General features: G+C 43.6%; 2 protein-coding genes across 3 annotated transcripts; one reads left to right on the top strand and one right to left on the bottom strand.

Annotated features, from left to right (window-relative positions):
* The first annotated feature begins 1,101 nt into the window (after nt 1–1,101).
* Nucleotides 1,102–7,029, top strand: LOC122619337 (elongation of very long chain fatty acids protein 7). Of its 2 annotated transcripts, none has more exons than XM_043796200.1 (4): nt 1,102–1,299; nt 5,144–5,243; nt 5,305–5,495; nt 5,875–7,029. In XM_043796200.1, exons 2-4 carry the CDS (start codon nt 5,186–5,188, stop codon nt 6,592–6,594), a joined length of 969 nt encoding a protein of 322 aa, XP_043652135.1. In that variant the 5' UTR covers nt 1,102–1,299; nt 5,144–5,185; the 3' UTR covers nt 6,595–7,029. The 2 variants fall into 2 exon arrangements, with proteins under 2 accessions (XP_043652135.1, XP_043652136.1); XM_043796201.1 differs by lacking the exon at nt 1,102–1,299 and adding an exon at nt 4,220–4,407.
* A 2,080-nt stretch (nt 7,030–9,109) lies between these two features.
* On the bottom strand, nt 9,110–13,368 carry LOC122619739 (elongation of very long chain fatty acids protein AAEL008004). The gene is made up of 4 exons (XM_043796843.1): nt 13,277–13,368; nt 11,000–11,180; nt 10,371–10,936; nt 9,110–10,035 (listed from the first exon to the last, which is right to left on the bottom strand). Exons 2-4 carry the CDS (start codon nt 11,058–11,060, stop codon nt 9,763–9,765), a joined length of 900 nt encoding a protein of 299 aa, XP_043652778.1. The 5' UTR covers nt 11,061–11,180; nt 13,277–13,368; the 3' UTR covers nt 9,110–9,762.
* Nucleotides 13,369–13,711: the final 343 nt, after the last annotated feature.

The raw sequence follows: 13,711 nt of genomic DNA, 5'->3' as shown, positions 1-13,711 counted from the left end.
TGAGTGCGGCTCAATGACGTGACGGCGATAATAAATCAATTGTCTAGCGGTTTATTTAAAGCCAATTTTGTTGCTGGAAAAGGGCACACGGCAAGAAAAATCCCAAGAAAACACAACAATATTTTCTATACTAAATGTAGCAATTTTTATAAGGGTCTCGTGGGACTTTTTCCCGTATTCAGTAAATTTTTTAAAAATTCCATTATAGATACATTTGCCTAGAAACATCACAGTAACGAGGATGACGCAAAATCCAATTAACCTGAGTTTTCACTGAGAGGTCAAAACAAATAATAAAGATATAAACCCCATTGTGCTGTCTAAAAATCGCGACACATAATATGCATATAATGTGCATATATAATTGTTGTAGAAATTCATGCCAAGCACTTTCAGTGGCACAAAAATCCTCTCACCGGCTGTATAGTAAGAATTTATGGTAATGAACTCAAAGTATGTTCTAAGTAAGTTCATTTAGTTATAACTAAATACGGACAGAGACCTATTACATTTTGTAGATTTTTGACCAGAGTTATTGGAGTTATTTCCAAACAAGTTTTGTTTTCACTGTGTACTTGTTCGCTTCCCTCTTGGCTTTCGTTTTCTTTTTGCCGCTCTTTTTGCGATAGGATCTGCATGTTTTTTTGGCCAACCGGGAAAGGGTTAATAAACTTGTTCAAAATAAACCAAGAAAAGCATGGCTTATCTGCTGCCGCCAGCAGTTTTGCTTTCTTTTCTTTTCTCGCCACAGACACATGCGTTTTAATGGCTTCAAACTTGACCTTAGCACCAGAAAGCACCAAAAATCAGCAAAGAAACCAAAGCTCAATGTTTCTAAAGCGAAATTAAAAAAAAAAAAACAAAAAATAAAGCAAAACCGTCGCGCAACTTAAATTGGCCATTAACGCGACTTCGGCTTGCATCGTATCGAACCTGGCCGAGTGACGCAAAAATCAACTAAAAAAAGGTTAAGTATACGCCGTGCGGCCCGAGCGCCGACTGCGCTGCCAGCGTCGCCAGCGACGGCGACGTCAAATGTTGGCCGGCCTGCGAAGCGCGTTCATTTTGTTTATTTATACAGCCGAGCGGGTAGAACTCCATATTAGTGTCTTCTTGGCGTTTGGCGCAGTCGAATCCGAGTCCGAGTCCCGAGTTCGAATCCGAGTCCGAGTTTCGAGTCCGTAAGCTGAAACTGAGTCTTCAGGCTACGGTCGCAGTGCGATAGTGTGTGTGTGCGCGCCAGTGCGTGTGTGTGTTAGCCAAGTTAGCAGGGAGTCGAGTCAGCCGAAAAACCAACAGGTACGGAAGTGAAATGAATTCATTTGTTTTTTGGGGCAACCAGAAGGCGTGAAAGTGTTGCATAAATTAGAGAGCACAGTTCTTGGGCGCCAAAAAAAAAAACAGAGTTCTCTCGCTTGGCAGTGGCTGGTTTAAGCCTGGCTAACTCTGCTGCCACCGCCATCGGTCCGTCTGAGATTTCTCGTCGACCTTAACCCAATGCATCGTACATAGATTAAATGCTGAAAACTCGCTTGAGGAGCTGCAATTTTGCCAGTCAGCCAAGGCCAAGACTCTGGCTGCTGCAGCATTGAGGCGGCCAAATCTAAACGATTTGAACTTGTAATCGATTGCGATTCAATTTGCAGCTGCAACAGCCAACTGGCCTTCAATAACCGCCAACGAATGGCCGCCTGCCACTGCGGCCAACGTAACACTCCCCCTCGCGAAGATGACCACATTTCATGGTTAGGCAAACAGATTGGAGGATTGGAAGTCGCGGTTCCCACGAAGAGACCACGGCCCATATCCGTTACAGTTTCTAACTAAAAAAACACAGACAACACAGAGGGTTTCGTTTGGGCCAGGAAAAAATCCAATTAACGCCGCAAATATTTACAGAGTAATTAAAGGTTGTCAGTCGGCCCAAAAAGTCACCAGCGACAAACGCTGACTTAAGACGCACAGCGAAAAAAAGATTTTCAGGCCATTCTATTGGGTTTCAAAAATGAAATCTTTCAGTTATAGAATAGACATCTTAGTGATATTAACTAAACAGAGTTTTTAGATTTCCTATTACCAAACTTGTTGTTAATATCCAAACGGTTTGTTTGAACTTCTGTAGAGGTTCCAAACTTTCCCACCTTTCAATTATTTCTATAAGTGAGCTTAAAGTACCACTAGCTAAGAAATTTAGAAAATCATATATGACAACATTTTTGTGCCGTGTGGGTTATAGTTATGGATGTATCTATGTGGCGTTTCTGCGGTTGGCCAACTGCTGGCTGGGCTGACTCGGCGCGTTTTTGTGCCTCCTCTGTAAATGCCTCGGCTGGCAAAAAAAATTAATTTACAGCGCTAAGCAAGCATGAAACCATAAAACATGTGCACTTGACACAGGCAAAACTAAATGATTAACCTGTTGCACTCTGGAGCCACGTCGGGAAAACAATGCGCAAATAATTTAACAATTTTCAGGCTGCTCGACCCAGCGTCATACCCTCTACTTAGAACTCATGCCTTTATGGAGTCATTCGAATGCATTGCAACACCTCCCAGAATTCCCAACTTCAATGGGCTAATGTATTCGGGAATTTCACATGGCTAATTGTTGTCATTCGGCGAACACTCAAGTGCGTGTGAAAATCGTGCTGTGTGTAATCTATAGAAAAACATCCGCCCCCTTGGACTGCAATTTACACAGCATATACATATGAGGCTATATTAGATTTGGGAGTTCTCCCACAGAAAGAAAATAAACTCAGTTATATATGCTTAAAGTACCAATAGTTAATTTGGGTTGCCACAAACAACTAGAACTAGTTTCTTATCATAAACTACAGATACTTTAGATTCTCCAAACAAATCATATTTGTTTCTTGTGTAGCCACGTGGCGACGTAACACACAAAATACCAGTGCTTCTACATAGGCGCAGACTTGCAAAAAACAGACATGCAAAACTTGCAGATTTCGACTGGTGGCACATTAACAACGTTTAAGTCGCAGCAGCAGATACAGATACAGATACAAATACTGAAAGACTGAAAGACTCATGCGCAGATGAAAGACTAATGCCCCATCGGCCTTCATTAGATTTCGAATTAGTGGCAAATTAAGTTGTTTTTACCCGAACCTTTTATTTTTAGAGGCAAATTCGTAAAAATTAACGCTTTTTTCGGTGCTTTTCCGCACCGAAACAGACGCATACGAATATGCGGCGCTTTTGGGTATTTAGATACTTTTCGCATTAGTCACAACATTTGAAATTATGGCAAAGCCGTGTTCGAGTGCTGGGTAAACCCAGTTCGTAGTTCCCAGTTCCGAGTGCCCAAGTATCGAGTGTTCTGATAGTGCTGACAAGGCAGCAGCTCTTAAAGGGTACAAAAATTGGCAAAAGCGAAAATCAATTATGCATACAATACACATAATTTTAATGCGTGCGCGGCAGAATGTGGCTGTTGGCCGCTTGTGCTTCTGCTTCTGCGTTTATTTTTAATTTATTTAAGGCGGAAGACATGCTCACAGATTCTGTGCTCCACAGCCGTAGTGGGCACTGAAGTGTATATAGATGTGGCCTTTCGGTATCCGAAAGTGTGGCACCAGAAGGTGCTGGGGTTTCCCAAAAAAGGGGACTGCCATCCAAAGGGGGCGTAGCAAATCAAAGGGGGATCAACGTCAGCAGCTGCGAGGGCAGCCAGCGGAACACTCGCCTGACTTTCAATTGGCGTCACATTTTTGGTCGACTATCATGATCATGATGATGATGTAGTTGATGCAAGCGGCAGCCAGCTCACTTTTCCTGTCTCCAGTGTCAGTCTATATGGAAGCCAAGTGTCTTGCATACGAATGGGTCTGGGAATGGCAACGCCGTGCTATAGTATACCTATATTGCTGTATAGCTATATAGCTATATGGTTAAGGGAAGGCGATGTCGATGGCGATGGCGAACGGCTTAACCCTGACAGAGACCTAGTCTCAGTCGCCGTCGATCAGCGGCAGTCAAAACATATCAATCATACGCCGAGTGTGTCCAATTAGCGACTGTGGCAGCTGTTTGCTCTGTTCTTCGGCCAGGCTCTCCAAATCAAATTACACGCCATGTGATCCATGAAGAGTGCTGCTGCTGCTGTTGCTGCTGCAATCAGAAGGGAACAGTCATCCAAGTCATCCGAGAATCATTATAGAGCAGGCCGTGGCTTTTAACTTCAAAGTACAAGCATATAAATTCGTTCGATTGACAACTAGTTTTTATACCGCTCCGATTTGCGACATTCCCAAGTGGACATCTTTTTTAGCATCGCAGCTAATTATACAAACCGATCTATATACAAGTATCTCAGTATATATATACTCGTATATAGATATTCGAGATTCTTCTGCCGAACGAGTTCCGGTTCGAGTTGGCTAGGTCAGTGGTCAACGAGGAGAACACCTCGAAAAGTTACATAAGAAACGAGTTCTGGCCGCCGTGTAATTGAATACATTTGATGGGTCATTTTCAATCAAACTCTTTTCCGTGTGCAATTTAAATAACAATGTGAAGCAAGAACACGATGCCCAATGGCTAGAACATAAAGTCCGATGGCTACGCCGATTTTATCTCAACAGAAAAGCAGAAAACGAAGAATCGCAAATGTTCAGGGAGATGTTCAGATGTTCATTCAAGATGAATGCCAAAGTTAGTCTTTAACTTTAGTGCCAAGGCGAGAAATTCAAATGAAGCCTTGAGTCCGGATTTTTTCAGGTTTCCAAGCCATTGACTTGCGCTCTTGTCTTCAGCCAAGAATCTTAGTTCTTCAAGACATTTACGTTGGGTTACTAAATCCAGAGATCTGATATATCGCAGAGCTGCACCAGCCTTATCTTGCTGTCGTCATTCATCATGCGATTGGGGATAACTCAATAGGCGATTTCTTCGCGCCTTTCATTAATAAATCTTTGGCGTGCCTCGCCACAAATTCCAATGCAAATCACGATCCTCGGCGAGCCGAGCAGAAACAAACGTGCTGAGCCTCTCCAAGCGATCGCGATTTAGAATACCTATTTTCATTCAATATTTCGGCAACGCGGCGTGCGGACGTCGGGCTCTGAATTCTCGATTTTTGGCCGCAAATTTCTAAAGCTCGTAAGCCTCTTTCTTTCAGTTGCCAATTGCCAGTTGCTAGTTGCAGAAACAGAAAGCCAACATGACGGACTACATGAAGATTGTCGAGGAGCGCATCTCCGGCCTCTCCAAAGGAGTGGGTAAGTTGAATCGCACTAGGCACATGTATCAAATGAAACTAATGATTCGTACATTATGCAGATGAGACGGTGGACAGCTGGTTCCTGATGAGCTCCCCGGCGCCCGTGGTGGCCGTGGTGCTGGTCTACTTGGCATTCGTTCTGAAGATCGGACCCGAGTACATGAAGAACCGCAAGCCCATGGACCTCAAGCGCATCATGGTGTTCTATAATGCCTTCCAGGTCTTGTACTCCATTTGGATGTGCCGCACGGTGAGTCCATAAAACAGATGTATTATTCATTTTTAATAAGAAAAGCAGCATAGTGCTTGTCGAACATACGAAATAGCGGGCTGCGTTGTATTGGCTTCAAAAATGTTTAACTAAACCGATTTTATGCACTGTGTGTGCAGAGAATTCGTTAAACATTTTATTCGTGAATTTTTTTTGGTTTTTTGTTTGACATTTGTTGAACTATAAAATTGCGGAGTGTCGTTGCGCCGTAATGAATGATTCAATGAATGAATAAAATCACTGCCACGCGAGCAAGATATTTAAATTAAAAAGCACCGTAAAAATGTTAAATAACGATCATATTTACTATTGCTTATCCACTTAGATATGAGAACTAATTTTCCTTTGCTTTTCGCAGTCCATCCAAGAGAGCAACGTGATGTCGTCGATCTTCTCGAAGAAGTGCGAGATCAACCGCACCAGGGAGCAGAACCTGACCCTCTACTCGGGCGCCTGGTTCTACTTCTTCTCGAAGATCATCGATCTGCTGGACACGACGTTCTTCGTGCTGCGCAAGAAGGACAACCAGGTGTCGTTCCTCCACGTCTACCATCACACCATCACGGTGCTCTTCTCCTGGGGCTACCTGAAGTACGCGCCTGGTGAGCAGGGCGTGATCATTGGCATTCTCAACTCGGGCGTGCACATCATCATGTACTTCTACTACATGGTGGCCGCGATGGGACCCCAGTACCAGAAGTACCTGTGGTGGAAGAAGTACATGACCAGCATCCAGCTGATCCAGTTCGTGCTCATCCTGGGCTACATGCTGACCGTGGGCGCCAAGGGCTGCAACATGCCCAAGACACTGACCTTCTTCTTCGTGGGCAACACGGTCATCTTCCTGTACCTCTTCGGCAACTTCTACCGCAAGACCTACAAGAAGGCCAAGTCCGTGGACGGAGGCAGTCGCACCACCGGCAGCAGCTTGGCCCAATCCGCACTGCGTGCCGCCGGAGGACTGGGCTGCATGCCGCAGACCATGAACGCCGGCAAGCATCTGCTCCAGAATGGCCATCCCGGAAAGGCGTACCTCGATCTGAACAACAACAGCGTGAAGCCGATGAAGCTGGAATGATGGGCGATGCCGCCCGGTGTCCATGGGTTTCAGTTAGCAATTACGTTTTTTAGAGCGGGGCTTAGTTCGTAGTTTTTACCTTTATCTTTACCTTTATCATTACCATTACCTTTTACCTTTTACCAACTATCAGTAGTCTGTAGCCTGCGGAGAATAACTTGTATAATGTTTATATGCCGAGCAGGCAGATGGATGATGATGATGATGCTGATGATGGTGATGATTCAAACCCAAAAAGTAGTAGGAAGTAGGACCCTAAGTGCGTGAATGTGGCCATGTTTGTGTGACTGAGTACGTGTTAATGTTTTTCTAGCTGAGTGTGTGAGTGTGAGCTAGTGTGATAGAGCTTATTAATGAAATGCAGCCGTAAATCGTTTCGCAAAACAAGAAAAATTCAATAAAACTTTGATTTTTGTATATTTAATAAAACCTAAACGTCTGTGTGTTTTCTGTTCTTTGCCGGCGAAATTCGGGTTTCGGGTTTTGGGTTTTCGGCTTGGGGGGTTTTTGGACTTCTATTTCTAGGCGGGACTCGTGGGTTAGGTAACCAAACCGGATCCCATTGGAACCCATTATTTATGACAACACCATGGCCACGCGCTCCATCCACACGCAAAAAAAATTATGCAGATCTGCAAGGCATCTGCTAATCTTCGGCCATTAAACGTGATTAATATCTGTCGAACCAGCGAAGATATACTACTTAATTTTTGTCAACCGTCCGATCTGAGAACAAATTACATAAGAGAAATTGGCAAAGCACATAAACGCTTCTCAACATTCAAGCTTAATCTTTACATTTTAATTTGCAAGCCTTTCTAATGTCACCAAGTGAGCTGAGTTTTTTTTACAAGTGTAGAACTGGGTACGCGTGCTGCGATGATTATGCAACATTGTGTCCAGTTGTTGGCCAGCCGTCCAGTTTGTTGGCCAGGCTTAGACACCCTGGCGACAAGCGGAGAATGTCTTTGCCAAATTAGAATTTCTAATCAATTTTTTCTGCCTCGCCTTGACTCACACACACGGGCAGCATCACATGAAGCACCTTTATTTATGCAGATTTCGCGCATGAAACTCTTGTTGTTTCTGCACAGTGGAGTCAAAGTTCAAGGGCCTGGAGAAGAGTTTGATATGAATCTATTTAGTAGGCGTGTTATCTTAAATGAGCCTCGTTTTTGCGAAATTTGCATAGGTCAAACTCCGTTGGCTTCAAAACAGAAACTGCCTGAAAGTATGCCGTGGATTGCGATTATGGAAATTTTTCCGGTTTAATGGTAAAATATAAATAACGCCGGAGATCGTGAGACTGATAGAATCTATGCTGATCAGACCACAAAACTGGATCATAAAATCATATAATATTGGCATACGCTTAGCTCCGCTTTGGGGCCAGATGAAAACCGAGTTTTTGGCTCAGAGCTGCGCTTTGTTTTCACATGTTTGTGGTCAAGATCAAGGTCGAGTGTCCAAACCGGCTCTATTGAATACTGTATCCGCACATCGGATGGCCGCAACCCCACTCGAAGATGCGTTTTCACTTCCGCTTCAGTTCCGATCTATTCCGTTCTGTTCCGTTGTTGACTGATTGATCAATAAAAGGCTGTGGAATTTATCAATATCTTATCTTCGCCGTGGCTCAAGGTGCCTGCGAAATGAGCTCTAATGAGTGGCCAAGTGGTCGTCTTTCCAGAGTCTCGTACAAATTCATGAACAGATCGTGTCCATCTCAGCATCACCATAGCATCACCCCATAGACCTGTTGTACTTGCCACGCCCATTCACATTTAAATCATCTTGGCTTCCGCTGCAGAATGAATAGGTTCTTGGTTATAAATCAGCTGGTGCTTCGATTTAAGTTGGCTCCTTGAGCAAAGGTTTCCGCGAGTGATTTATCGGCGACTTGCTGAGATCATGAATGGCTAGATTCGGATGCCAATGGGTGTGACTGCTCTCTGGGAGATACCCCAATGTTGTCCAAAAGACAAATACCATTTAAGTGGCTTGAATCTATAAGTAAAAGTTGAATGAACATCACTGATTACAGGAAATGGCTGCATATGCAATGTTTTCAAGGCCAACTTTGTTCATTTATTTATAATAAATATAAATTTAAATTAAATGAAATTCAGTTAAAAATAAAACATACATACTTTCGATTTAAGCAATGAAAAACCATTAGTTGCATATTAAATAATGTATTGCAGTCAAGATCATTTGAACTACTAAGAGCTGGTATAGAAAACCATATATTATATATGATCCTGATGTGATATATTGATCTATGCATTAATTAATGTTTTTTGAATGTTTTTTTTTTGTTGTGACAAGTGAACGATACAAAAGAACCGATTCATATGTACAATGCCCATAAACCGAATTTGGAATCTTTCCCAGTAAATGGACACTGTTGATTTTGGAATAAGAAGTACCTACCACTTCTGCCCACTTCCCATTCATTAGAAAAAGAATAGCACTCATTGTGTTTTACGATATTTTTGTAGAAAAAATTCTAGATTTATTTGTAAATTGTGTTTGTATTTATGGTTTCGTTATTAGCTAGTTTTTCACTTGTTTAATGCCTACTTTACATACCACACGTATATAAAATCTAAAGGAAACACATTCGCATGCGTACCTACACTTATTTACACAACTAACGCTTCTTCTGCCTGTTTACTTAACTTAACTTCAGTTTCAGTTTCGGTTTCGGTTTCGGTTTCAGCTTTAGTTTCAGTTTTGGCCGAAAGACATACGACTTCTTTCATTTGCGTCCGCCAGAAACGATGGCGAACTTCAAACGCAGCGAGCGATGATGACGATGGCGGCACAAAGCCATTTCAACTGTTTGAACATTTACATTTAAGTTTACATTTACATTTACTTAATATGTGTATCTGTGTCTCGAAAACCTCATTTGCTCAAATACCTATTCGTCTCGTTTCTGATTTTCTTGTTTTTGCTCATTTTTTGCGTGCTTTACGTCTTTTTGGCGGCGGATTACTTAAGAAATTAGTCAACAAGGTTGCACATAGAACATGGGTGGCTCTCAGTGGGTGTTTCTGCCCGCTCTTTTTCCTTTTTTGTACGAGTATTGAAGGGGTGTGTGTTGTGGGTGGTGCTGGTGTGTGGGTGGGTGGCGGTGGCGGTGGGTGTTGGTGCTCCTGCCTCTTACAAGGCCTTCTGCTTCTGCTTTTGCTGCTGCTGCTGCAGCGCAATGGCCTTGTTCAGGTCCTTGGCACATCCATCGTTGTTGTTGTCCGCCAGCAGAGCCTTCTCCTTGGCGGCCGCCCGCTTCTTCTTGTAGGACTTCTGGTAGAAGTCGTTGAACAGGAAGTAGAAGAACACCGCGTTGGGCAGCGTGAAGCACACCGACCACCTGGGATACCCGCAGTCCGTGAACAGCAGCTGGGACTGGTGGATCAGGGCGCAGCAGAACTGGATCTGCAAGGATAATAATAAGGTCAGGAAATCATCAAGAGCTGTCTATAAAGAAGCATGAAGTTCTATCTATATCTGAGTGTGCCTATCTTTTAGTTATACTCTATTAGATATAAAGCTCTCTCACTTATCACAGCTTTAAGAACAGAGTTCGCAAATCTCACAACAAAATGAAACTATTTATCACTTTTAAGTGCAGCCCTAAAATAAACAAAAATGCATTTAAATATTTTCTGTTTTCCTAAACAGTTCAGAGATTGAGTCATTAGCAATAAACCTTTTCTAACCCCTAAAAATCGAAATTGAAATACTACGAATAGCATACAAAGCGCTCTTACCATCTGCAGGTTGGTGATGTACTTCTTCCACCACAGGTACTTCTGCATCTGGGGTCCGAAGGCGGAGAGGAAGTAGTAGGAGTACATGATGATGTGCACGAAGGAGTTGATCCAGCCGATGAAGGTGCCGTGTCCGCCGGGATAGTACTTGCTGGTGCCCCAGCTGATCATGGGCATCACCGTGTGGTGGTACACGTGCAGGAAGGTCACCTGGCGGTCGTTCTTGCGCAGCACAAAGAAGATGGTGTCCAGCAGCTCGGTGATCTTGGCCAGATAGTAGACATAGACGACGCGCGCCTCACGGTAGGCCTTGGGGGTGCGGGACCAGTCCACCGGCTGGCAGCGCCAGCTGTAGTACTGCCAGATGACGACGCCCTCGTAGACCATCCACACGCTGAGGGCCACCTGGAAGAAGTTGTAGACGAGCAGGGTGCGTTCCAGCTTGAAGGGCTTGCGATCCTTCATGAACCTGGGGCCCCAGGACAGCACGAAGACGAGGTAGAAGGCCAGGATGCCCAGCAGGGGCAGTGGCGACTTGATCAGGAACCAGTCATTGGTGCGGGGATCTACATGGGGATTTAATCAGCATCTATATACGACAAAGGTAGTTTTCCCACTCTGAAACTCACCTGCCAGATCGGTGAACAGAAAGTTCCAATAGTCCACCTGCGTTGCGTTGACGGCTGCCATTTTGAAGTGCTCCTCGTTGGACTCTTGCTCCCACAAATACGATTATATAGCGCCGATCGTTTCGATGTGAAATTCAAAAATCTGCTTAGCCTGCGTCGCAACGAACGAGTTTTGCGAAATCTAAACGGAATGGGGAAGATCGGAAGGGAGTCTGGATGAGCGAAAGATCTTTTCGAGTTCTCGTAGTTAAGTTATGTTAATGCGATTCTCGAGCAACTAATGCCAGAGCTACAGCTTCAGTTTCAGCTTTTGACATTGCTGTTGCCGAGCTGAGAGATCTAAATAAAATTAAAATAATAATCAAACAAAGGCGGAGGAGAATAGCAAATAGCAAATGTGTGACGGTGACGGTGAAATGCCGTGAAATTATCATGTAACAGTAACAGTAAATTATATTCATTATTATGAATTAAACAACCGCGGCGCACAACAGCCCGCAACAAATTGGTGGCCACCTCAAAACTTCCACTCCATATGGAGCCCATGGTTGCCTCACGACCCAACACCCAACAACCAACAACGAAGACCCGAGTAAATTGGGCAGTGCCTCAGTGACTCGGTGCCTCAGTGCCTCAGTGCCTCACGTGTGGAACGCATAAAACCCACTCGCACATACAGCTAAATTATGTTTGTGTTGTGTGCAGTTTGTTTGGATTTGAGATGGGGCTTGCCCCTCTTGCGGATCTCGGGGATCCTATACAGAAGTCGTTTGGTTCGAAGTGGCACAGAGTGAAGTACTATCGTACTCCCAGTGATTAATCATCGCCCAGAACTTGCTCTTTCGAGGGGCATTAGAAAACCATCAAGTTATCAAGCACCTATGCTAAATTCCAAGCATCACGTTCGTTGACTTGACTTCAAGTCGACTCGACTCACACTTGAACTTGGCTAAGGCCGATTAAGACCACAAAGTAATCGAATAGCATTATGATTTCTTTCGTCGTTTTCGAGGCTATTCTGATCGGCTTCTTGGTCTGCGAAGTGAGGAACAAATTGAAATAATAAACGACTATATTTTGAAGGGCAAGTTGGCCAACACTCCAGTTGGCCAGCAGCCATCAACAGGTTTGGCTTCAGCTTTCCGGTCATTTCCTGCACTTCAGGTGTTAAAACTCCGTTTGAATATTACCTGCAACAGTTAGCGCAGAATGGGGCCAGAAAACTTTGAGGGGAGGTGGCGACAAATAGCAGTCATAAGCCAAAAGGTGCTAAACACCTTTGTTGGCCAAATACTAGCCAAGAAAATCCAGTTTATCAATTTTCAGTCGGAGCCACGACCTTGTCATGCGTTTCTTGTTTTTTTTTTCTTTTTGTTGGTGGTCTGGAATGGGTGGGAATTATGATCTAAGCCATATGATGTCGCATCATTTGGACGCCGTCGTGTCTGGCTGATCATCGCCAGCGAATTTGAAGGCATTTCCACTTGGTTAGTCATTTGGTAAATGTCCGGAGATCTGGGAAACCTTGGAAGCGCCTAGAGCGAGCAAATAGAAAATTGTGTCACCTATTGCCCAATATGGTCGCAGGCGGTTTTCTTTTGCCAAAATCGAATATGTGGCGCACAGGTTTAATGAGCTTGACAGGTGGAGATCTCACCACTCCTTATATGGCACTTGTTCTATGCTAAATGGTTCGCTGTTCTGAGGCAGAAGTGAAAGATACAAAATATGAAGTATCTCTATCTATCTATCTTCTAAGCAAATTTAAGTGGGATCTAAATGAAACTAGAATTCTTTCTCCTCTTTTCCAGCCTCTAAAGTTTAGTGTTTCTTGTTTATGATTTAGGACATATGCCTTAACTATTGAAATGCCTAAACTTAAATATCATATCCTGTTCAGCTGTTCGGGCGATTGAATAGCTATGCAACTTCACTTTCGGGGACCTCTACAAACGGATCTAAGCCACAAGTTCTATAGTTCCTCTCCTCCATCGATCAATCCGATTGATCACTCAGATATATAGCTACACACACACTGGCACACACAGATGAAGCGGTTTGTTGGGCACCTGTTGCAATCTCTTCGATTGCCGTGCACTTAATTTTGAGCGACGACAACTTAATGTTAACACCGTGACAACTGTTTTTCAGTCTTGTTCCATCTTTAGTCTTGCTCAAATGAGGCTGATATGAGGCACTATGTGGCGTGGTATAGTATACTCTAGTATGGTGCTATATATTATACTATATAGTGTATAGTGTATAGTGTGGAGAGACCTTTGCTGGCATCCGCTACCCACGAGACTTGTACGCGCACTGAACTGCTCCGCCGAGTTGTACGGCGCTATGTATACAAATTTTGACTAAAGGTTCGATTTGGCACTGCTGTTTCTTCGTCTCTGCCTTCCGATTTGTTTTTGTATCTCTATCTGTATCTGTATCTCTATCTGTATCTGTTTCTGTATATGTATCTGTATCTGTTTTCAGTTCATCTTCAGTTTGGGGTTTTAGATTCAGCTTTAGTTTTTGTTTAGCCGAACTTTTGTCTCGGCTATTTGGCATCTTGCTCATCCTCATCTTTGACTTTAGCTTTAAGATGTTCTTTTGTGCCTCGTGGATCCCATGCGCTATATGCTATATGCTATATGGTATGTGCTGTATGCTATATGCGCAAATGTATCGAACGATTGTATGGTCTCGTTTTTCTATGAT

This window comes from Drosophila teissieri, chromosome 3R, assembly GCF_016746235.2.
Source record: "Drosophila teissieri strain GT53w chromosome 3R, Prin_Dtei_1.1, whole genome shotgun sequence".
NCBI lineage: Eukaryota > Metazoa > Arthropoda > Insecta > Diptera > Drosophilidae > Drosophila > Drosophila teissieri.
The sequence above is the reverse complement of the archived record's forward strand: the minus strand, read 5'-3'. Positions and strand labels throughout refer to the sequence as shown.

What these genes read in the sequence shown, in the direction of transcription:
- LOC122619337 (XM_043796200.1), top strand. Translation starts at nt 5,186, where the DNA reads ATGACGGACTACATGAAGATTGTCGAGGAGCGCATCTCCGGCCTCTCC. An exon ending in CGGCCTCTCCAAAGGAGTGG is followed by an intron (nt 5,244 to 5,304) that starts GTAAGTTGAATC and finishes TACATTATGCAG; the next exon opens with ATGAGACGGTGGACAGCTGG. An exon ending in CCATTTGGATGTGCCGCACG is followed by an intron (nt 5,496 to 5,874) that starts GTGAGTCCATAA and finishes TGCTTTTCGCAG; the next exon opens with TCCATCCAAGAGAGCAACGT.
- LOC122619739 (XM_043796843.1), bottom strand. Translation starts at nt 11,060, where the DNA reads ATGGCAGCCGTCAACGCAACGCAGGTGGACTATTGGAACTTTCTGTTC. An exon ending in TCTGTTCACCGATCTGGCAG is followed by an intron (nt 10,937 to 10,999) that starts GTGAGTTTCAGA and finishes ATCCCCATGTAG; the next exon opens with ATCCCCGCACCAATGACTGG. An exon ending in ACATCACCAACCTGCAGATG is followed by an intron (nt 10,036 to 10,370) that starts GTAAGAGCGCTT and finishes TTATCCTTGCAG; the next exon opens with ATCCAGTTCTGCTGCGCCCT.